This window comes from Apis mellifera, linkage group LG10 (assembly GCF_003254395.2).
Source record: "Apis mellifera strain DH4 linkage group LG10, Amel_HAv3.1, whole genome shotgun sequence".
Taxonomy (NCBI): Eukaryota; Metazoa; Arthropoda; class Insecta; order Hymenoptera; family Apidae; genus Apis; species Apis mellifera.
Genome location: NC_037647.1, coordinates 7,093,015 through 7,118,150, shown reverse-complemented (window position 1 = coordinate 7,118,150; position 25,136 = coordinate 7,093,015). Strand labels below are relative to the sequence as shown.

Below are 25,136 nucleotides of genomic sequence, written 5' to 3'. Positions count from 1 at the left end.
GGATCGAGAGGGTGGACCATCGAGAGGGGGGGAAAATATTGGGAATAAAAGGCGAGGCAGCGAGTATTTTAATTAGGGCGGGCTTTCGAGATGGACGATACGCGGAATACGAGGGTCTGGGTGGGCGGTGTCGCGCAATCAAGCCTCGCAGAAAACTGGATTAGCGGCCGTTCGCCTCTTTCCATCTCGTTTTTGTCGCAACGCTTATCAACCGATAAGTCGTGGAACAGGGACGTCCCATTTGCGCCGGGATCCTTTTCGAAGCCGGCTCCTATTATCGGCGTACAACGCGCCTTTGCTGCCCGCGCGAACCGTGACGCGGCCACTTTGTGTCACCCACCGTGAAATAAAGTTCGATCGGGGGGAGAGGGGAGGGGACCCTCCGCGCTCTGCGAAATTTCATTTACCCTTTATCATCTTTCTAAAGGGGATGATTCTGCCCGTCATTTTCTACGCGGAGAGGTCGTTTCGAGAAATTTTTTCGACGATTAACGGGCAAGATCGATCGATCTTGATGAATATTTCACGAAATAATTATGTGGAATATGTATATTTTCCAAAATGTGGAAAGGAGAAGGAAGTTTACAAAAATCGAAGTTGAAATTTTTTCGACGATTAACAGGAAAGATTGATTGATTATTTCACGAAATAAGTATTAATATTTTCCAAGATGTGGAAAGGACTCGTTTCGAAAAAAGCTTACTAAAAATCCAAGTCGTTCCGTGAAACTTTTAACAATTCTTGGAAAGGGAAATTCTTGAACGAGAGAAATTCTTCGACGAATCATAGAATAAATATTTCACCAATCAAAAAATACACCCAAAAAAATAAATAAATAAATAAATAAGAAAGAAAGGCAGCATAGAAAGACTTGTAGCATCCTCGAACGAAAATGTAAAACGAAGGATTTGGCCGAAAGACGCCTTTTCCCGACTCGAGTAAAAACTCGAGGAGGAGGAGGAGGAGGAGGAGGAGGAGGAGGGAAGCGATCGCGTTTCAGGGATCGACGATCCCGGCGAGGATCGCGGTGACGAGGAATTTTTTCCCGTCGGTTTCGAGGATGCGGCGGATCAGAAGTCGGGCAGAGGGGGCCGAGGGGGGGCGGGGGGCAGAGGCAAAAACGCATCGGGTCCGGTGTCACCGGGTGACGGATGGGCCCGTATGCCCGTCCAAGGCCTATCTGGTCCCCACGAATCCTGCTCCTCCGTGTTTACTCGCGATCGCCATTTCCTCCTCCGTGGCCCAACGAACGAACGAACGAACGAACGAACGAACGAGGCCAATCTCTCGACGCGGAATGGAACAGCGACGAGCAAATCACGCCGCCGAGAATCCTCACCGAGGATTTCTCCTCTTTTTATCGCCACGCGCAATCGATCGGATTAATCTCCCAACCATCGAAATCTCCCTCTCCGTCGAAGGGTCCAATTTTTAATTACATCCGGCGAAATATCATCGAGCGAATCTGTACGAAAGGGGAACTCGAAGCCAGTACGATAACCGTGGCCTCGTTCGCAGGCAGAGAGGAAGAGAGAGAGAGAAACACGTGTCAACCGTGTCGAATCCGGTCCGCTGACTTTTTAAAAACCTTTCCAAAGGTGGGATACCATTCGATCGCGCTTTCCAGATAAACCGCAGTCTCTTTATTTCAAAGAGACGGAGGAGGGCGGTGCAGGAGGTTGGTTTTTGCTCGTAACCCCGGAGAATCGTGGACGAAAACGCGTGGAGACACGAGAGAGGAGCGAAGGCGACGAGAACGCACAGATCAAATGACATTTCTTCCTTTTTTCCCCCTTTTCTTCTCTTTTTTTTTTTTTTAACGAATCCCTTTTTTCTCTCGAATTTCCGATCTCTTTTCTCCGGCTTTATTACGAGCATATGTCTCAAGTATATAGTTTGAGGATCCATGTTTAGAATAGGAAATTGATCGTTTTCGAGAGGAGGAGGAGGGGCGAGAAGTTATACATTATTTTCGAGAAGTTGTTACGATCTTCGTTGCTGCTCGATCGATTTCTTCCCAACTCTCTCCAACTTCTTTTTCTTCTTTCCTCCTTGGACTTGGACGGACGTTTAATTGGATGAGCCGAGGAGACATCGACCGGCGAAACGACCGTCCTGCGTAACAATGGAGGCCCACCCAACTTTTTTGCGCCGCGGTTACGGCGCGATGCACTCGTGCTCGCTGCTTCTCCAAGTCGAAGGTAGCGGCATCGAGAGATCGATCTCGATGTAAAAGCTCGATTATATATAAATCTTTCCCTTTTCCCGATATTTTCAAATATCCGGCTATTTATCTTATATTTTTCTCTCTCTCTCTTTTTCTCAGTCTCGATTATAAAGGAAAGATAAGGGAAAAATAGAAACCAGGGTTCCTCCCGTTCGTTCGTTCGTTCGTTCGGGGTTCCAACGAATCGAAGTGACTTTCCTCGCGCTATCTCGTCAAGAAGTTGATTATTTTACGAACACCTCCAGGAGAGATCCAATCTTCGCTATCGCGATCGAAACGAAGCGACGTATCTCTCCTTCTCTCGATTCGAGTTGGCCATCTCTCGCTCGCTCCCTCTCGTTGACCAGACGGACCGGGTTTACAGCTTTTCAATATCTAATCGAGCGAACAAATTATGCCGACCCGTGGCGCATCGGTGACGCGGAATGATGGATCGTTCGCGTGATCACTCGCCAGTGATGCACTCGCTCCACATTCTGAAACATTCTGAAAACTTGGAGACCTAATTTTTTTTTTTTCACTTCCACAAAAAATTGCCGTCCTTCTCGAGATCGATGAATCTTTTACATTCCGCGGAATCGGGGAAAATAATTGGCTCGAGAAGGTTTTGTTTCGAATCATTGATCGAAAACAAATTCGAGGCGGAAATTCGAGCTCGTCCCCCCTCCCTGAAAAGTAGATCGTGAAAGCCGTCCAAAGGAAAAGTTGGAAAGCGAAATTTTGAAAATTCGAATCCTTTCGAGTAGAAAGTTCGCCGCGATGCAATTAAAACTTTCGATATGTAATAGGATTCGCGACGGAATTAATGGATACGGAATTATCGTCGATGGCCTGAATCGATAATTCGAAACGATGCCCCAATCCACTGACCGAGATCCAATCGAATACACGAATCCATCCTCGAAAAGTGGACGAAACGTTCGTTTCAAAAACTTAACGCAAACTTCGAGAATCAGATCCATTCTTCGACACTTTTCAACGATCAACGGAATGGAATGAAAGATGTTTTAAGAAAACACCGCATCGTCTCGTAATCCGGGATGCGCCGCCAAATTACGAGACGATCGATCGAAGAGGAGATTCGTGATATTTTTCGATAAGTGTTGGTCGTCAGAAAAATGTGGAACGTTTAACGAGTGGAAGAGGGCGGGAATTACGAAAATTGCGCGGGAGGATATCTGGAAAGGGAGAGAGGAGGCTAACGCTATTAATATTACGAGGCCGTGTTTCGACGTACGTGCCTCAGGATAGCTCGAAACGATCCAGACCTCTCTCTTATCTACCCCTCTCCCCTCCTCGACGCGCCCACCAACGCGCATCCTTAAGGATTCAACGAGTACACGGCTTATCTCGGTCAGGGGAGAAGCTATGGCGGCTATAGGGGAAAATGAGATTCGTATAACCGTGGATCTATGCATAGTGGATGGTACCAGTCATCTCGAATGTTCTTGCGCGGATATACGACGCGTATTAACCGGTTACCGACCCTTCGATCCTCGATGCTAACTAAACTTGCGATTGTTTCGAGTTTTACTTACTGCTTCCTTCAAAAATATATTTTCGATCGACGCTTATTTCAAATTATTCTCTCTCTTATGCATAGCGAGTACGAAGAGATCGTCTCGATCGTTCCTCCAATTCCTCGTCGATCGACGAGAAAAAGCATGATATTACACCACGTTTATTCTTCCTTCTCTTTTTTATTTTTCCTTCTCTTTTTCTCTTCTCCCTATTTTTTTTCTATTCTTTCTTTTTTATTTTTTTTTGTTTCAAATCCCTTGCCGATATCGCGGAGGGATACGCGTATCCCGGTGATTTATATGGAAAAGGTCGATGGATGCAGCTGGATCCGCGCCAAATTCGTTCGTTTTTGCTCCGACTTTATGAACGTGTCACGCAGAGCCCTCCCTCCCTCCCTCCCCGTTCCCGATGATGCTGTTAGCGGTGAAAACTAATTTCGCCCCGCCGATGCGAACTTTAATCTGCATTCGATTAAGTCGAATCGAACGGATCCTCCGATCAATTATCCGTTTTCAGCTCCCAAGGATCGATCAAAATCGGAGTCCGACCACCATTTCTTTCCGAGATTCACTTCTTACAAGGTCGGCGATTGCAATCGAAAAATGGATGTATAAATCGCAGAAGAACTTTGAGCTTTGAGGATACGAAATTCGAAGAAGTTTATTATATATATTATATATCTTAGAAAAATATATACGTTGGATCGAGGTTTTCCAGTGTGAAAACTTTCAACATTGTTGCTATTGTATCCATCAAGCTACTCCTCCTCGAGGAGTATTCAATTTTCAAATCAATTAAGAGGAAGCTAGTCGAAGCGAGACGAGATCGGTAACGAGGTGGGACCGATCTGACGAGTGGCCGAGAAAAGGAAGGATCCACTTATATTATATATATATATAGAAGATGCCTTTACCGGTAGCCGGTCACCGGTGTTTAATACCACGATAGTGATTTATATCTGGCGAAGAGAAAGAGCGAGAGCGAGAGAGGCGTAATGCACTCTCGGAAGCAGAGAATCGAGGCGAAACGATCCAGACGTTGCAAAGCGCTCCACATCCTCGTCCTTGTTCCCCGGTGATCTAATTATAATTTATCGAATTCCTTAGCCGGGAGGGCATCCAGCCGGGAGGGAATTGTAATAAGCGACGGTCTAATGACTAATGACCGGCCACGGCAACGGCCAGAAAACGGTGTGATTTATTTCCGGTACCGGCAGTTGTTGCGTTGTAATCCGGATGGCTCGATGGGAAAATAGAGTGGCGCGAGGTATACCGGTGTAATATCCATCCAACGATAATTAATTATCCGCGGGGCGGGCTGTCGATAAAAACTGCGCTCGGATCCCCCGCTTTGGATCAAATAGACCATCCCCCCTCCCCGGACACGGGGTTAGATTTTAATGCTGTACACGTAGGATGGATCGTCCGTGTTTCTACCGTGTTAGTTTTTGAATATTTTTTTTTTTCTTTTTGCCTCGAAAGAATAGAACAGATTTTTCTTTCTTCTTTGTTTTTCAATTGAATAAGAGTTGATGATCGAAAGGAGAGATAATTTTATTATTATTCTTTTTGGAAATTACGATTTTTATGAGATGGAAGGGGGATAGGAAATCTTTCCATGTGCGTTGAAAATTGAAGCTTGAGAGCAGATATAAAAGAGAGGATGAGATACAAGTGCATTATCGTGCAGTATCGCGATAGATACGTTGTTGTACGCGTTATGAGAAGAAAGGGAACCGCGAAGACACGATTAAAAATACAGATTGTAGGACGCGAGTAGCCGAGAAACCGACAGACATACATATATATATATATCATTTATAGGAGAAAAATAATTTTCCAGCAGCAAGTAAAAGCGTGGAAAAGAGAAGGCAACGTTTGCAACATTTTACTCGCAAATCACCACCGACAACGAGATTCATACGTATTCCTTTTTAACCCGGTCGAATGACTTTTATAGCGACTAGACTCGGCAAGCGAGAAAAAGATTCGGCGAGTTGAGGCAAATCGGGGACCGATTTGAATGGGAAATGTCGCCAGAGAACTTGGCCGAACTTCGCCAACGGTGTGGAACAAATTCAAAGGAGGAGGAAGGAAGGAAGGAAGGAAGGAAGGGGCACGCGTCTTAAGAGCGTTAAACAACTAGAAGAAAGGGAAAAAAGGAGGGAGAAAGTTAGGCTTTCGCTATATACCGGGGCGAAACAATTAGGGAAGGCGAGTCGAAGAAGGAGCGAAGCCGCCCATGGTGGAAGCTTCTTGCAGCCTTCTTCTTGTATCGCAGCCCCTGGTCCCCTTCCTCGTCCCCTTCCTCTCTCTCGGTTTAATTAAATTCTCCAAGTGGCGGTGCCTCGCATCCCCCCCCTTTTTTTTTTCTTCCTCTCTCTCGCCCGCTTCTTTCAACCGCGCGTTCACGCGGTCAGATCTCTGAGAAGGCGCGGTTCCACGCCACACGTAGCGGCGCCGTTACTAATTGATGGATGAATTAATTAGCGGGAATGATCGATCGTGACCGCCCGCCCGCCCACCGACGCCATTTATTTTTCGCGGGGACGGATAAGCTAAGCCAAGGCTCCGCGATCCGTGCGAAGAGATCGAGAGGAGAGCACGAAACTCGTACGAAAGGAAAAGCAAAAAAACAGCGTGTTCGAAAGTGATAAATAATGACAATTATTTGGGAGACATTGTATAAATCATTGGATAAATATTGGATAAAAATAAAGATGCAAGGGAACGATATTATTCTTTTTATCTTTTCGGTCCGCCTCTTTCGTTTCGTTTATCGTTCGAAAGAAAGGATTTTTGCGCGGAAAGGAGTCTCTCTCTCTCTCCTCTGAAATCGGAAGAGGCCGTTTTTCCACCATCGTCGAGAGAACGGATGCGGCGGCCAAGGCTGAGCCGATCAATCGCACGATCGCGTGAGACGCGTACCGGGAGGGAGTTTGGCACCGCATTAATTACCGGTCGCCAACAATGGCACAATAATTAACAATTACGCAGTTTGATAATTATATACCCGCCGGCTGAGTTATCGCCTGCCGTTTGCCGTGGCCGGGCCCCGTGTTTCGCCCCGTGTGTCCGCGCACACGCGAGAGCCCACCACCTGCAGCGTGGCGCATAGAAGGCAATAAATACACCGAGGATCCGGCGGGCCAACGATCTAATTATGCCCCAACAATGGGGCACCGTACATCGGCCGCCCCCTCCTCGAAACCCGATAAACCGGCGTAAAACGCGGCACCGAATCGGTTAATCGGGCCGATCGATGCGAAAACTCTCCTCCTTTAAACCTCCTTCTCCTCCCTCTCCTCCCTTCTTTCCAAGTGCATACACACATATATATATATATATATACACGTATAGGGCCGGCGCTCGGTGATTTATCTCTCCTCTCCTCTCCTCTCCTCTCCTTCGTAGGAGTCCTTCGCCCGCGCTGGCCAATCCTTGTTGATTTATAACGAGGCCGCGGCTCGCATCGATGCCTCATAATGCCTTGTAATTACCCCACGGTTCCCTTCTCCCTCCCTCCTCTTCTTAAAAATCGCGAGATAAGGTCCCCGGTGGGGGGAGGATCGAGGGCGACGAAACTTTCCGCCCTGAGGGCATAGGCGACTGATTAATGATACGTTGCGAGCGATACATTTGCGCGTGGGACTCGCGCGATCCGATCGGGTTTTATCTGATCGATGACGGGACCGAGAGGCTCGCGTGCGATTTATCGCGCCGATTCCTCGAAACGCTACCGGTCATCTTCCGATCATCGAGTCCGATCATCGAGATTACGTTTTTCCAACCAGCGTGTGATGTGTGTATGTATACATATATGTGAGATAGGGGTGCAGGAGTGGAATTTACGAAACTCGACAACAAGGTTCCGCCTTATTTCGAGCCTCCACCTGTGTGAATTCTTTCCTTGAAATGCGGCTCGTGTAACGAGGGGAATGTATCACCGCGAACCTATTTATGGGTATACTGGGACGAGCGTCTGCTCCCTATTCACCGGGGGTCCGGTGAATGCACACAACGAGAGAGAGAGAGAGAGAGAGAGACACCTTCTATAGTGGTTATCGTACATTTACATTAGGGCGCCGTTGGCGAAACGGGATATTTCATAGGCCACGTTAAATCAGCAATTTCGTGGCGGGAGGATGATGGAAATGAAGTCGACGCTCGTGAAAACCGAAATTATCCTCGCTCTTCTTTTTTCTCTTTCTTTCTCTCTCTCTCTCCTACGATTGCGTGTGAAAATTGATTTTTTTTTTCCAAGGAAAATAGAAATTTGAAAAAATCGACCAAACGAAACAATAAGCTCTGCTTGCAGAGAGATGGAAAAATTCTCGGGAAGAGAAGGAATTTTATCTAAAATATTTGTATTGCAATTATTAAAAAATCGCGCTGTTTCGATTAAAGAGACGATATCTCTCTGATATTTCGTGTTTCTTTTTTTTTCTTTTTCTCGAGCGATTGAGGATCGAATTTCAAATTTGGAGTCGCGTGAGGTGGAAGGACACCGTGAGCCGGATTAAGATGATCGGAGGGGAGGAGAGGGATGGCCGATACTTGGTTGCATGTTTTATTTATCGAATTGATCGGCGTGGCGATTGAACGACGTGGCGCGAAGCGCGCGGCGTGCCACGTCACCACCAAGACCGAGAAAGGTGGGTATACGTACGCGGCGTGATTTATGGGTGCAACACCTGACGGCATTTTGTTCCCTTTTGCATCACCGTTGTTACGCCGTTGCCGGCCAGTTCCGCCCTTTTTTTGCCCTCCCCATTAGTAATGCCTCGGTCATTACGGGCCCCAGTCGATTTCCCGTGGCTAATAAATCCCGATGAAATTTCCATCTCGTCATCTACCCTCTCTTCCTTTCCCCTCCTCAAGGAACCTCCAACTCTTCGAGAAACAGCCAAAACCGATCCTTCTCTCCTCGACGAAGAATCGTATTTTAAAGGTCGCGATCGAAACGATTACAAATAATTTTTCCTCGCGAATGAAATTTTGAAAAATTTTGATGTAATAAATACGAGCGATAAATTCGTAGAATAGTCTTATCTTGGAATTATAGTTTTAAAATTTGAGCCAACGATGAATTATTTTCTCTAATAATTTGAATATTGGCACGAAAATGAAATATGAAGTATTGAGAAGAAAATTTGATTCGTCTATCTATTTATAAAGAAATACAGAGTGAATTCTAGTAGGTGAAAAAATGATACGTGTGACGAAAACTTGGAGGGAAGAAAGAGATACGAGAAAAGAGATCTACTCGGAAATTGGCGGTCGATCTGTTTCAAAACTAAACCAGTTCTTGGTTCTTACGGAGTTGAACGGAGAAACGAAAGAAACCGGGAGGTAATTTAATCGCGCAATTACGAACGCCACTTTTAATCTCGCTCCTCGGCCAACACCGTTATCGCCCGCTAAATAAAGAATCTGGCCGGAGTTAAAAAGTCCCCGTCAAATATTTAATTCCTCTCCAGGCCTCGATCAATATTATCCCGAGACACGATTGTCACGAGAATTTCTCGCGTTATTTCATCGCGTTTTCGTTCCGACCAAGAATAAAATTCTTCTTCTTCTTCTTCTTTTTCTTCTTCGATCGCGACACACAAACACTCGTTCCTTCTTTCGGCAAACAAAACATTTGCAAAACTAATTTTCTATTCCAATTCGTGCATTGGACGGGGCGTTAAAAAAACAACGAAATATTGTATTATCCCAATAAAGGATTTTTGATAAATTCGAAAGGGATAGAATGTGAAAACGGCGAAAAAAAAATAACGATGCTCACCGGTGCGACGACACTTGTATGCGAGAAAAAATCCGGAAAATTCTTTCTCCCAATTTTTTTTCTTTTTTTTGGAAAAGTTAACCGTACCGCAAAAAAAAAAATCGAATACGAACGCGTTAAACGAAACATCCGCGACAAGAATTAACGAATTACCTCTTCCTTTCCTCTATCGTAATTATCCGTCGTAAATGTCACCTATAAAAGTGATCACGGGTGCCTGTGCTCGTAAACGATCGTTTTCAACGATCCACTTACAACGTTGTTGAAGAAAGAAAGACGGTACGGTATTTCGCTGATCTCGACGAAGCTTCGTTTTATTGAAAAATTGCTCGATTCACCGACACCGATAAATTTAAAGACTCTCTCTCTCTCTCTATCCCTCTCTCCCTCCCTCGCGTGGGAGAAAAGTTCCATTTCGATTTTTCGAGCGAGTCAATGGAAACGAAACTAAATCGAACAAAGAGAAATCGACAATCCTGTACATAGAATACTCGTATTCTCCCCGCGCCGTTAAAATAATTCACGATCCGACTAATCCCTATTTCGCGTGGTCACACGCGGAATGCACACTTGGTTGAGCAGGATAAACGCTTCCCCCGAATCGACGTGTTTCAATTTAATATAGGATTAAAATAGGAAGAATGAGGTGTTCCTCGGTTTCGGTTACGATTCCTTTCTTGTTTCCAGAACGTCGATTCCTCGATACTCGGGTTTCGAGATTACGTAACATAACGCGACGAATTCATCGAATTTGCGATTACGCGACTCGTCGCTAGAATCGTATGTACAGCGATTCAGCGTGAATTTTTTAATTTATTAATTCGGTATATTAATCTTTCGCCTTTTTCGTTGCATTATTGCGTTTGAAATAATTGGATACATGGTGGTAACTGTGATCCGTATAATTAAAAAAGGATTCGTAATTTTTTAAGATAGATTAAAAAAGATTGAAACATTAACACGTTACCGGCTGTGTATAACGAATATACTCTTTCATTTTTTGTGATATAATTTGAAATCGAAAAATTAATATTTTCAAATTTTATATTGAAAGCTGTAACTTTGTTTTAACTATTGTAATCGTATTTATTTTCCGTGATTATTGTTACATCATATTAACCCTCCATTGCATGCAATTTTTACGAGTTGAAAAAAATATATACTGTTTTAATCAATACTTAAAAATAAGCGTAGCCATGTAAATAAAGAAATAAATAAAATAACAGCATTCTTATTTTTTTAAAACATTGACAGATGTACTTTGCAAAATGCACATCTTCGAATTTTAAATTCCCATTAATTGGGAACTGAATGCAATAGAGAATTAATCTTTCACTTTCATCGAATTACATTCGAAGTGATAAAATTTGAAACGACCCATATTAGATACAAATTTAAAAAAAAAAGAAAGAATCTGAGTATACTCGTTATCCCTTAATTTTTACGAGAAAATCGAAAAATTATTTCATAAACAATTATTGCCTATTCCCATTCCAAAATTACGACCTGTTTTCCTATTTCTTACTTTTCTCTCCTTTCAAATTACGAACATCCCGCGTTACGACACGACCACTCGGATGGGTTAATCGAGATGAAAATCCCTCGACTGATCAGGAATCGAGCGTCGAGCCGATTACGATAACGCGAAACGACAAAGGGACGGAAGCTGCGATAAATTATTATAAAAGCGTATCGACGCGTCGGAAAGGCGGTCACGTGCATCCTTCCGCGCGTCGAGCAGGCATAGCCGACGCTCAATGGACCCGGAAATTGATTTTATTCGTCTCGGTTGGTGGACGCGACGCGCGAGACACCGTCAAACGGTCCCGCCCCTCCGCTCGAAATATCAATTTTCATAATAAATGCCCGCCCATATATTTGCCCGAATAAATGTAGGAATAAACGCGCGCGCGCGATACCGACGCCTAGAGCCTTCAGCGACGTACAGGGACCGCCACGCGATGATTTATCGCGCGTAGTTAAGTCGAATTCAAGACCTGTTGTGCACCGGCCAACCACGTTTCCTTTTCGTCACTCGATCAATTTGCCAAATTTTTTCCTCCTCTTCCCTCCTCCTCCAAGTATTATTTCTTTCGTTTACGTGTCTTGTTTCGTAGAATGGAAATTTATTTTTGCACGCCTTCTCAACGAGTCAGCGATTCATTCAACCTCCTATAACTATAATTTCCATTGCGATTCCTAAGTTTTCAAGGAAAACCAAGGAAAAATAAATTTTGAAAACTTTTCGTTGATTTTTGCGTCCAATATGACGAATTATCATCGAGTAGATAATATTTTCAACGCGTCTCAAATTTTTGACGATATCGTTCGAAGTGAAGAAGCGTTCCACGCGAAAGCTTCGATCATTTTATTTTTCTTTCCTTTCTTTCCAGAAAGTATCTCTCACCTCGTTTCAGTTCATCCACTTCGGAGATGGAAAGCGTTGCAGCAGAGCCTCATCCACCGACCGAAGCGAGAGTAACTTATCGTCCTCTCGTCCACGGGGGCGAAGAAATCGAAACGAGGCCCGAGGGGGATCGCGACGCTTTCAATTACGGGACAAACGGCTCTTTTGTGTTTTCGTCGATGTTTGAACGGGAGGGAGGCGACGCCATCCGCCACACCTCACGATCGCGATAAATCAAACGTGCAACCTAATTAACCGACGACCCGGCCTATAATGGGAGCTTCATTACCGGGGAGCACGCTAATTACACGGATCCACCACTCACGCAGGCCACCGATGTAAGTTTACGTGGCCGTTTCACGAATCTGCATTATTGTCTTTGATTGCCGATCGCCAAATCCTCCAATTAGGCTGATCGTCCGCTCCAAGGGAATCGCTTGTTCACCCGGATAAATAAAATTATTCGAAAAATTGCATGCTTTTGGTTGGCAGACGGCAACACGATTGAATTGAAGTTCTAAACAGAGGAGGAAATAGGAACAGATTCATGCGAATATCCGAAATGTATTTCGTTGGAAAGGAAAGGTTGATTCGATCGATTCGATCTTATCCGAAGGGAGGAGAAGAAGAGAAATTTGGCAAATATTATTGTTTTACACCCGGGATCGGCCATTTCATATCCAACGATCTAACGATACAGCTGAATATTTGATAAATCTGATTATCATTTTATTTTAATTACTAAATGTTTAACGAACCTAATTATTACCTCCACGTATAATCTACATTTATCTACATTTATCTACATTTATCTATATCATCCCTATAATTGAATTACACGTGGAACAACAAAATATATATATATATACGTACATATTATTATACCCATGGATTATAATTTAAATTAATCACCACATTTACTAAATTTAATTCACTATGCGAAAATAGAATGTTAATGTCACTCGGCAATTCTCTGAAATCAAGAGATACACCTGATACAAGCTCATGATGATAATAATAATAATAATAATAATATTCCATAATCGATGGCCTCTACGCACGCAAGTGCGTGGAATTCCACGCATGGCCGACACTTTGTAAAAAGCAAACGAAAAATCATTATCGCTATAACCTCGAACCGTTCCTCCTCAACCGCGTCGAATCGATCATCGTTGCATAATTAACGAGCAATAACGGTGAACTTATTCTGATACAAATTCCGTAAACGTTTCGAGCACGGCGACGATTCTTGAACGGAAAGCACGGCGTGAAATTGCCCTATCCTTTATCAAACTTCTTTTCCGGAATGTATCTTGGATGTTTCTTACCGCGTTTATCACCGCGACTCGAATTCTGTCGCGATTCTGCCCGCGTCTCGCTTGCTGACGCGATACAACGCCGAGACGATGACGAATGGAAACAACTTCTAAAGAAGAAAGTTCGACCGAAAAATCTTCTCCGGAAAAAGATGGTGGTTTTCCATTTCCGAGGAGACTATAGTCCTTTTCTTTTTTAATATATCTTCATCGAATCGGAGCAATTGCATCTATTAACCAATACGGCCAATTTTCGATGGAATCTCGTTGCCAGGGGTTAATTAACTGGAAATGAAAACGATTAATAATGGTTAACAACGAATTAGCGAATCTGAGAGAAAAATCTGCGTAATGGAATTCCATGATAACGATACATTCGATGATTCTCATGAAAATGAAAATGAATCGAGAGATGGGAAAATTTTCTCTAGTGCGTTGCCAATTTTTCAATAGAACTCGCTGTTAGAAGAATTGGGAATGATCGACAACGATTAACAAGAGTCTACGGGAAAAATTTGCAAAATAATCTAAACGGGGATCAATAGCCCTGATTATGAAGGGATGAGCGTAAATCGAGATTGGAAAATACGATAGGAGGAGGGGGATAAAAAGCGATTTTTGTCCGTATTCGTACGCGTGTTTCCACGATTAATATGATAAAACGCAATTCGAGGCCGGTAAACGTTAATTTGGCCGATTGTCCGGATGCACGCCCCCGCGTTGATTATAAAACACGGTGTAATTCCGTACCCGCAATTACGCGCCCTTTATATCCTGATTCGGGGAAACAAGCGGGCATCACCGCCGGAATTTACTCGTAATTGCGTATTCCGCGCGGGTAATCGACCGTTTCCATTTTCTTTCCAATAGAAACGGGGAATCATGGCTGATACTTACAACACGATGCGAATACGTATTAATCTACTCTCGAGATCCTCTCGAAAATAATCTCGGCCCGATACTCGAAATTTTAACTAGAGGCTAATTTTATTTTAATCCGCGAACAGGAGGATCCGATTATTCGGACACAGATATCACCAGATCTTGAGAGGGGTTTTGACGTCCAGATGTTGTCGAAGGGAGAGTCGTTGAAAGGAGCGGCGAGTTTGGAAAGATGAGCGGACCGGATGATTCGATAGTTCAGACCTATTGAAAAAGAAAAGTTTAAAAAACGAACTATTCTTATTTATCTTACAGGTTATCTATCTTATAGGATCTATCAAACAGTGCAACGTGAACGAGATTACAAAGGGAAAAATCTCCATAGAAAAAGAATAATCTAACCTAACCTATAGATATATATATTCGTGTATTGAAATGAAAAACTGCGTAAAATACTTGTCTATTTTAATAAGACAAGTCTCAACACTTTCGCATTCTTGAATAATCTAACTTAACCTATAGATATAGATTATATATATATATAGGTTATATAGATATATATATATCCGTGTATTGAAATAAAAAACTGAATGAGAATAATCTAACCCAATCTACAGATATATATCCGTATATTGAAATAAAAAATTGCGTAAAATACTTTTTTATCCTAATAAGACAAGTCTCAATTCGACACTTTCGGACTATTGAATAATCTAACCTAACCTATAGATATATATCCCTGTATTGAAATGAAAAACTGAATGAGAATAATCTAATGTAATATACAGATATATGTCCATGTATTGAAATGAAAAATTGAATGAGAATAATCTAATCTAAACTACAGATATATATCCATGTATTGAAATGAAAAACTGCGTAAAATATTCGTCTATTCTCTATATAAGCCTCAACTCAACTCTTTTGCACTTTTGAATAATCTAACCTAACCTATAGATATATATACGTGTATTGAAATGAAAAACTGAATGAGAATAATTTAATCTACTCTACAGATATATATCCGTGTATTGAAATGAAAAACTGCGTAAAATACTCGTCTATTCTAATAGATAAAGTCTCAACACTTTCGCACTGTTGAATAATCTAATCTAACCTATAGATATATATCCGTTTTGAAATGAAAAATTGCGTAAAATATTCTAATATATAAGTCTCACTCACTTTTGCGCTGTTGAATAATTTAACCTAACCTATATATATCCTAACAGATATATATATTCTACCTTAACCTAACAGATATATATCCATATATTGAAATGAAAAATTGAATGAGAATAATCTAATCTAACCTACAGACATATATGTCCTTGCATTGAAATGAAAAACTGCGTAAAATATTATCTATCCTATTCTAATAGATAAGCCTCGACTCAACACTGTTGTCGGAATCTTGTATACAATCTTGTACGCAAAAAAATGTTTCGCTACAGTACTGCGCATCTGGTACGTAATTCGTTAGATGAGATCATCGGTTCAGCTGAATTTTACCCAATGCAAACACTTCCTCGCTGCGCACTTTTGTTAATATTTATTTCGAAACGGTATCAAAGATGAAACGGGATGATGGATAAAGGGCCCTCGCCAATTTATGCACGCGTTTTAATAATAATCTCGTTCGTTTGCACTCTCGATTTATCTATTCGCGACAAAATGATAATAATTTATGATAACGCGAGTGCACATCGTCCCGTGAACATCGAGAGGGACGCGGCCAGAATGGGAAATTTAGCGTGTATGCACTGTCAGTACGGATGATGCACAAGTTGTTAACACTAATACGTACGTCCGCCAGGAAAGGAGCCATTTTAAACAACACGCACTACACTACTTTCCGCTATACCGTTCTCCCTGCGCGTCAGACGAGATTATTGCGAATGGTAACGCGTTCAACTAGCACTCCGATACGTTTAACCGGGACGATGATGTAAGAGCGCGCCTCTTAAACTGACGCTTGCTCGAAACACGGTGCGTAATGGGCCGAGGTGTCGAGCCCAATAATTTGCCGAACGAACGAACGAATGTGTCTCGTTCGACGCCTCGTTACGCCTCGACTTGTTATGATTCGATTCATTGTTATTATTTTCGAATTAGTAATATCGACGAGGAAAATTATATATGTACGTTCGTTTCTGTGAGAACATAAATATTGACGATTTTACGTGGAATAGAATTGCGTAGAAAATATCACGCGAAATATATAAATATATATATAAATATATATATAAATTTGTTGGATGATTCGGATACAATTTTATCTTTTTTTAACGAATTTGATTTCTTTTTTTTTATTCCATTTGAAAGAATTTTGTCGAACATAATTAAATAGATGGAGCAAATTTTTATAATTTATAAATATTTCTAGTGTAATAATAATTTTTATCACTTTAAAATACTTTTATCACTTAAAAATACATGTTTCGTCGTTTGGAATATAATTTCTTTTCTAAACAGCGACGAATTTTCAATCGAATATTTTTAAAAATTCATAACGACTTCGTAATTCTACCAAATATTTTTTATCCTAACGTGAAAGAAAAAATTCGTATCGTAAAATATATGAAAGGATTCAAACTCCTGATGGAGTTTAAAAAATTAATTTCATATATATATATATGTAAAACTTGTCAAAAGTCGCATTGGTCAAGCAAGCAGAGGCGCATCTTTTAACGCAAGACCGGAAGTGGATGCGTTTCCGCGCGAAATCCACCGCGTTCGTAGCGTAATCCATTCGGATTAAATTTCTACGCATAAAAACGCGAAACCATAGGAACGTGACCTGCATTCTTCATGGTTTAATTACATTTTTGCTCCGCCGCAAACTTTATCTCCACATTCTTACGTGTAATTCGAGGATAGTATTTAAAAAACTTAATATTGGTATCGGCCAAGCGAGAATTGTTTGTTTTGTTAAAACGCTCGATCCAAGCGATGGCAATAATTTTGAAGCTCGTTTGGAAAAATCTAAAGATTAAATAAAAAATTTATCCTCTTCACGGATGCAAGATATAAAATACAGGAATATCTAACAGACAAAACATATCCGAGATTTTTTCTTTTTTTATTTACAATCACACAAAATTTTATTGCTTTCTTTTTCTCGAGCGACGATTTTCACAATTATCGTTGCAAAAAGACGCAAAAATCTCGTCTCTTTGCGCAAATAAATTACTTTTTTCCCACCTGTTTTCTTTAATCATCCTTGAGGAAAAGAACGCAACAATTTTCGAATTCGAATGAATTAAATCCAATCCGATTGTTCGAATCAAAACTCTTCTCCCTTCCTAATATTATATTAATCGCAGATTTCGTCAAGTGAAAACCAAAAAACAAAAAAAAGAATTTACAAACGACAAACAATCGCGGCAAATTGGTGTAAAATCTAATCGATAGAGGATAGTTGCCACATTGACAATAACAGAAGGAGAGAGGGGGGAGGGGGGGACAAATGAACTTTTCCAATCATAATTTACACGGTGTTGAACGGGGGCTCGATTAATGCCCTGCATTAAATCAATTGCGCTAATGCGGCTCGCTGCATAAATACGTAAAGCTCGTTAAAAACAAAAATTAATGCCCTCCGCTAGTCTAGCGTGGCGCGGACTGCGAAATTTCCACGTTTCACGGGCCCGCGATCGTTAAGTACGGCCAGCTAACGAAATTATCGCCGTTACTCCCTCCCTCGAAATCGAAATTAACATCAAAGAGAGGATGCACGAGCCGTTCACCCTTGCGTGTATGTATATGTATATATATCGATTGGACGGTCTTGTTTTTGGCCAGGCTAAAAATCGACGAACGCTGAATTAGGGTGAGTTTTCAGGATGATATTGAGCTCGGTCGCCGTGAAAACTAGAAACTAGAATTTATTGTCGTCCCTAATCGCGATCGAGAAAAAAGGTCACGAATCGTTTTGATTCGACGTTAAATCGGCGCGAAACTTCGAAAACGAAAAAAAGTTAGTGGCCTTAATGTTTCGAATACATGTGGTTTGGGATTAAAATTCTTTTCGAGATAATTTATTGATTCATCGGAGAATAACGAAGAGTATTATTATCCAATAATGATAATTTTGATTTTTATTCTCGATATATCCGTTAACGAGAAATTATTCTCGAACGTGATATTCGCGATTCTTAAATCCGTCAAATAAACGCGAAATCTTAAAATATCGTTAGAAATTTTAATTACCTAGATCAGATTCCAAGATTTCTCAAGAATAATTTAAAGATTGGAGGGAAGAAAAAGCCGGATTCGAGGCGCGTGTAATAATAAATCCAAGGGAAATCAGGTTTTTACGTCGGCGTAAATTTTTGGAAAGAGGTATATCCAATTACCAGAACGACGCGTTTCATTGCGCGAAAAAACCGCTACAACAAAATAACCGTCGGTGAAAGTAACGAGAAACGTCGATTTAAATGGTCCCCCCCGATCGGTCAATTGAACGGCTCCTATTTTCGAATGCATGGCGCAACTTCAAACGAGACCGTGCCCGGCTCTCCCTTCCCCTCCTTCCCCCCTCCACCGTAAATTGTCATCCGCGATTGTTCGTTCCTTCCACGTAAATCTATTACGGGGGAACGCGAACCCTTCGCGCCGGCCAGGTGCATCGCGATCCCTATCCCATAAAGTCCCATAAAGTGGAACCCGCGTTCAATCAACGTTATGGGATGCGATTTATCCTCCAGATACTTATTTCCTCCTCCCCTGGATTCAGCTATTTCCCTCTCACGGGAGAGTCTAACTTTTATCCTTTAATTGCCAATTCATGATGATATTTATAAAATGTTAAGATAGAAAAATAATATCGATTTTTATGCTCGTTCGTTGTATGAAATTTATCCAGAGTTAGTTTCTTTTCTCGCGATAAAAAAAAGAACGAACTATTCTTTTATTCTTAAATTACAAATTGATATTATATAAGATAATTGATATTTATAAAAGATATCGAAACAGATATGAAAAAAGAATATCAATTTTTACGTTTCGATATCTAGAATCTAGATTTCTGCAAAACAATATTATGGGATAAGATTTATCGTCCTCCGGATACTTATTCTCTTCTCTCCTAATTCCATTGCTTTTATTCTTAATCACAAACAACTGATAACAAAAAAAAAATATCAATTTTTATGTTCTCTTCTAGAATTTAGATTTCTGCGAAATAAATGTCAACGTTATGGATTTATTTTCCTCTCTCGCGATTCTAAAAATTATTCTTTTATTATACTAATCACAAAGTGATACGCAGGATATTTAATATCGAAAAAAAGAGTATCGATTCTCCACGTTCGTTTCTATAAATCTATATTCTGCGAAACAATTTAAAAAAAAAACACGTTCGTTCACCGAAAGGAATTACGTAATTTAACATAAATTCTCGTTTCGTTTCGAGGAAAGAGGGGACGAGAAAATACTCACCGGAGGAGAGCTTGGATCTCTGCAACAGCCAAGTCTGCAGCGCCAAACGTTCCCTGTGCCTGCAGAAGAACTCGGGCCTGATCCCGTGCCTCTTGAGGAACTCGTCGCACTTTCTGAACGCGGCCAAAGCCTTGGCCGCCTCGACCTCGTCGATATCCGCGAGAACGTTGGGGCACGAGCTACGTCTCGAGGACGAGGAACGTTCCTCGTAAGTCTCGTCGGGCAACAGCATACCCATCCCCGCGGTGCAGGACCACCAACACAGCTCGACGATCCCCCCGTCTTCCTTTCGACAGCTGTCGTCGGTGTTCACGCCGGTCTGGCAATTTTCAGCTCGCGGCACTCGTCCAAAGCACATATTAATCTCGGCCCTTTGCCTCAGAAAACCGTTTCTAATCGGCCAGCAAACGTGTCTCGACCTGTGTTTCGCGCGAAACGGTCCTCTCTCTCTCTCTCTCGTTCGTCGTATTCGCCCTCCTCCTCTTATTCACGGGTCAACGGTTAATTCTCCGCGGCGCGAGTGACGGCCTACCTCCTCGATACTTGTCACCCTCGAAAGAGGCGCGCCCTTAATGAGATCTCGTCTCATCGATCAATGGGATTTTGTCGCGAAGCGGGCCATCCAAAGGCTCTCTCCATCGCCTCGTGACTCGTCGACCTTTCTTCCTTCTTTTTTCTCCTCCCCTCCCCCCAACAAGGGTGGAAAGGAGGAAAGGCTCTTCGATTCCTCTTGGAACCGCTAATTGAATCGAACCCAGGCGGATCGGTTTATTGGTTACGAAAGCATCCACACCGCCCACCCACTCGAATGATAGTCCAAAGCCTCAAAGATTTCCTCGAGGAGCAGCTCCCCGATTGGCGGCTGCTACGTGGCTCGAATTCGAACGCATCCGCGCCCGATTGTATCTCTTCGTGAAATCGATCGTCGCCTCTCCCCACCCCCTCCTCCCAAGAGGGGTGGATCGATCGGATCGATCTCGATCGCAGCCGACTTTCATCCGATCCGACCTCTCTCGCCACCCTTTCGCCCGTGATTCGATGATTTCCCCGTTGATCGCGTCAAGAAGCTACCACTTTTCGAGGCTGGCTCCGAGGTGGGATATCGCTTACGTTTCGCGCATTTCCGGCCCATTTTCGTCCTTCCAGTCGAGGCGACAGCTATGCGCTCCGGATGCCCTGGAAAATAGAAAGAGAATGTTAGTAAGAGGGAGAGAATTATCGTTTCCTTTCTTTTTCTTTCTTTTCTTTTTTTAATATTCGCAATAAAATTGGAGGTTGAGCGAACAATTGTTGAGAAATCTTTTATTTTTTTCTCTTTCGTTTCATCAACGAAATAAAGATACAACGATTTCGATTAATAATGGGATAACTTCGAATCCCCCTCCTCCTCCCTTCTCCCAGCGTGGAAATTGATACATTTCCTCGTTTATGAGACACGAATAAAACAACGTGGGCGCCAAGAGTTATAGCTGATATTCATGGGATTATGGGAGACAACGGCACGATTTAATAGCGCGGCCATTTCCATTTTAGAGGGTTGGCCAACAATAAACATATTAACGATCCCGTTACCACCATCGTTACAACGATACGATATTTCCATTGAATCAGGACGCGCGTGTTTTACTTATTTTTTTTCTTTTTTCTTCTTCTTCTTCCTCGAACGTTTCCAATCTCGTGGCTATTTATCATATCGATAAATAATTCTTTCGTCGATTCGAAAGTACACGTGTATCGAATAATTTTCCTTTCCCTCCTCTATAATCCTGTGCGTGTATTTTTTTCGAAAAAGTTGGGCCAATAATCGACGAGGTTGCACGAAAAACAAGCCAAACTCGTTCCGAGGTTTTCGAAGAAAGATTAGCCTCTGCTTTGCGATATTACCGGGAGAAATATAAAATTAAGTTAGGCTATTAATTAACAAACAACACGCCGTCGATTCGAGTGGAAGGGTAATCCGACAAGGTAGGTAGCATTGACGATCCCACGACACGCGAACGTGCCGTCACCTTGCTTTAATCCTGCCTCATCGTCGATAAACATTATTGTCGTTCACGGAATCTTCCTCGATATCTTAAGAATCGTGCACAACGTACACGAAAGGATAATTCGAATCATTTTCGCAATTTTAAACAACATTGAAAATTAATTAATTATCTCCGCGTTGATAAAAAAAAAATGTTAAAGATGTAATTAATTAGTTTCCAAGTTGAGAAAAATTTGTTATTCGTTCGACAATCAAAGGTTGAAACTCCGTTATTAATCATTTCTTCTAGGTTGAAAGGAAAAGATGGTATAAATTTTTTAAAATCTCGCAATAATCGAATAATTTACACCGAAGATCCAAGTTCCTCGAACACATCCATCATTGATCTCCACACTGATTTTTTTTCAAATATTCCTCGATATCCTTTTTTCGAATTAAACGTTTTAAACTCTCTCTCTCTCTCTCTCGATCTCGGCTCTTCCCACGAAGATGCATACCGTTACCTGGACGGTTAATCCAGGCCGCTTCGTTATCGCGAGGAAACATTAATCAGAAAGTCCCATAGGAGTCGTGACACGTTCGATCGTCGCTGTGGACGTCGCTTTAAACCGCGGTGCATAAACATCGCGATGAAGAAGAGGGAACTCGACGGTGACTCGACACGTGCCACCCACGGTGAATTACAGTATTGGTGGATCCCGTTCGCGGGATCGAGGGACCCACCGGTAGTTCGATACACGAATAAAGATCGAGATCGGAATCTCCGACACCAGGAAACCGTTCGTTCCATTCGAATCGATGCCTTCCTTTGCCTATCTCCCACGAAATCTAACCGGCCAATCAACCCCGAATCCTCGTAAATCGCCGAGGGACGCCTTCCACGGACGCACGAAATTGCTTTTTATTTTCGTTTTATAAATTGCTCGACAGGAATCGTCGATCGAGCGCAATAATACGTCGTAGCACGTCGTGAAATTTCGTGAAAATAATATACTAATCCGGATCCTCTTTTATAAAATATAAGATCGAAAAATCGGAATAATAATTCGCCTTCTTCTATTTTTTAAATATATTTCAATGGATTATTCGTCACGATTTCTTCAACTTCTCGAAAACAACGTGTTTCGATCTATGCTCGTTCGTTACGTTAATTATACGATTGTTTCACTTCGCGGGTTTACAAAAAAAATTCAAAAATGCACGACACTCGATCGTTGACGAGTTAATATACTCTCTCTCTCTCTCTCGTCTGCTTATGCTTCTCTGACCTCGCCTCTGCTTCGCAACGTCGAAAAGCGGAGCCCGCGGCGACAGCGCGGGAACCTCACGACCGTCTGATAAATTTACGTCCAATGAGTTTAAAGCGCATTAGCGCGCGATAAATTTCGTCCTTTGCCTTTGCAAGTCCCGCGGGCGATGAGCGGCGAAGATCGTCTATCCCAGCTATGCTCCGTGATCCATATTTTCCCCCCCGTCTCCCCGATTATTCCGAGACGAAACTCCCTCCCTTTCTTCTTCCGTCGAGCAATACGCGGGATTCTTAATTTTTCCACCTGCCGTTCCAATTGTTCTTTTTTTGCAAGAATTCAAAGACGAATTTTTCAGAGGCGAGATTCAACTCGTCGAGCAGTTCAATCGCATGCTTACAATTTACAAGATTAAGTTAAAACAAACAATCAATGTAATTCGTCGTATTTTCTATTCGTTATTTCTATATCACCTGTCACCTTTCTCTTAATTTTTATGTATTATTCTCCAGGAATAAATAATCATTTAAATACAATTTCGTTTAGAAGAATAAAAATCGAAGAACGAGCTGAATTTCTCTCCTCCTCGCCTATTACATAACCGATTCGAAAAATATTCGTCTCTAATTTCGAATAATAATGGAAAGTCGAGGGGACGAGGCGAGAGGTTTCTCGATTCTCGTAAATCGATACCGGCTCGGCAGTAAAGAGAGGACTGGCCACGCGAAACTTAGCTTAACCGCTCGCCCTCCCTCCCCCCCCCCCCTTCCGAGAAGATTTACCTTAGAACGTAAAGCGCTCGCGATAATTTTATTTCGCCGAGCGTGTAAACCCGTTCCCCGCCCGTGTGCGTGTAAATCGCGCGTGTATCGCTCCGTTGCGGGCATATAATATGCAACGCGGACACGCGCATCCTGCTCCCTCCCTCCCTCGTGGGAGATAGCGCAGGAGGAGGAATAAGAAAGTGAGAAGGAAACCGAGAAAATGTACGACAACCTGTAAAATGTACGAAACGCTCCGCGGAAATTAAGGGAAGGAAAAAATAAAAAGTACTAGAGAGAATTTTGATTGAATTCTCTATCGTAATATCATAAAGCCATTATATACATATATATATAGTGTACGACACGTGTCCTCGTGAAAAAAAGAAGAAGAGGAACAAAAAAAAGAAGGAGGACGATCGTGGAAAATGGGAGGGAAAACGAGTGAATAATACCAGCGGCGGAGAAGGAAAGAGAAGAAGGAAGGCACAGTTGGGATTAAGATAGCGGAGGAGCAAAGGGGAGAGAGGAAAGAAGAGAAAAAAGGAACGGGTGGGAAGAGGAGGGTGATGCGGCGCGCACGAAAGGGTTGGAAATCGATGGGTGGAAGGGGATAGAGTTAACAGCGTGCATTTAACAACGTTCGCAACACTGGGTTTTTTAGCCTCGGGAAGGAAGAGGGGAGGGGAGGGGATGGGATGGGAGAGGAAGAACGAGAGAGGACATTCGCCCTTCGCGAATGTTTAAGAAATACGCGTGTACACGTTGTGCGTACGAGCGAGGGCGTACGAGCCTGTGATTAGGGCCCGGGCTGGGCCCCTCGGGGCCTTACAAACCGCCCACTCCGCGCAGACGAGAAAAGAAGAGGAGTGGAGAGGCGAACGGAACGGGTTGCCTGCGAACATCGTTGCGGGACCGCGTGGGAACGTATCGGCTCGTCTATCATCTTAAACCTCCCTCGCGTTTCTCTCCCTTCGGGCCTAACCTGGGATAACCGACCAACCCTCTCGAACGCAGGGCGATTATAAAGTACTTATCGCGCCACGGGATCGTGTTACCGCTCCATCCGGATTTTTGTCCCGTTTTTCGCGCCCGTCCCTTATCATCCAGGATCGAATGGAATTGTAATTTTAATTTGGATTTTTCCCAACCCTCGATATATGCACGAAATCTCGAATACAGATATCAATTCTATTCGGATTAATTCGTTCTGTCTATCGTCGTTGGATTAGATAACGTGCTAAGGATGCTATTCGATCTTTTTCTCGGTTCCTTATCCAACGAGAAAAGAAGAGAGAAGAAATTATACGAAGGAATGGTGCGATTTTTTAATCAATTAACGTAGACATATTTTCCTTTTACAAACAGATCCTACTTTCCACTACTACTCGCATATTAAAAACTTTCAGTTGGTTAGAACTCGTTGCGCGAGAAAGAGGAGGAGGAGGGGACAAATGAAACGGAACGTTATCTCAATCCAACTGTCGTTTCTTTTTTTCCCCCACGCTTTTGAACTAATTACCATTGCACGGCTCGACGCACGACTTTGGTATACT

At 42.5% G+C, this 25,136-nt stretch overlaps 1 protein-coding gene across 11 annotated transcripts in view; it reads right to left on the bottom strand.

Annotated features, from left to right (window-relative positions):
• Positions 1–25,136, bottom strand: part of LOC551706 (unconventional myosin-IXb) — an 80,667-nt gene that overhangs the window by 33,921 nt on the left and 21,610 nt on the right. For all 11 annotated transcript variants that reach the window (XM_016914569.2, XM_026443129.1, XM_016914568.2 and 8 more), the window contains one exon: positions 19,586–20,761. In XM_016914569.2, coding sequence (XP_016770058.2) covers positions 19,586–19,943 — 358 coding nt within the window. In that variant the 5' untranslated portion in view covers positions 19,944–20,761. The remainder of the gene's footprint in view (positions 1–19,585; positions 20,762–25,136) is intronic.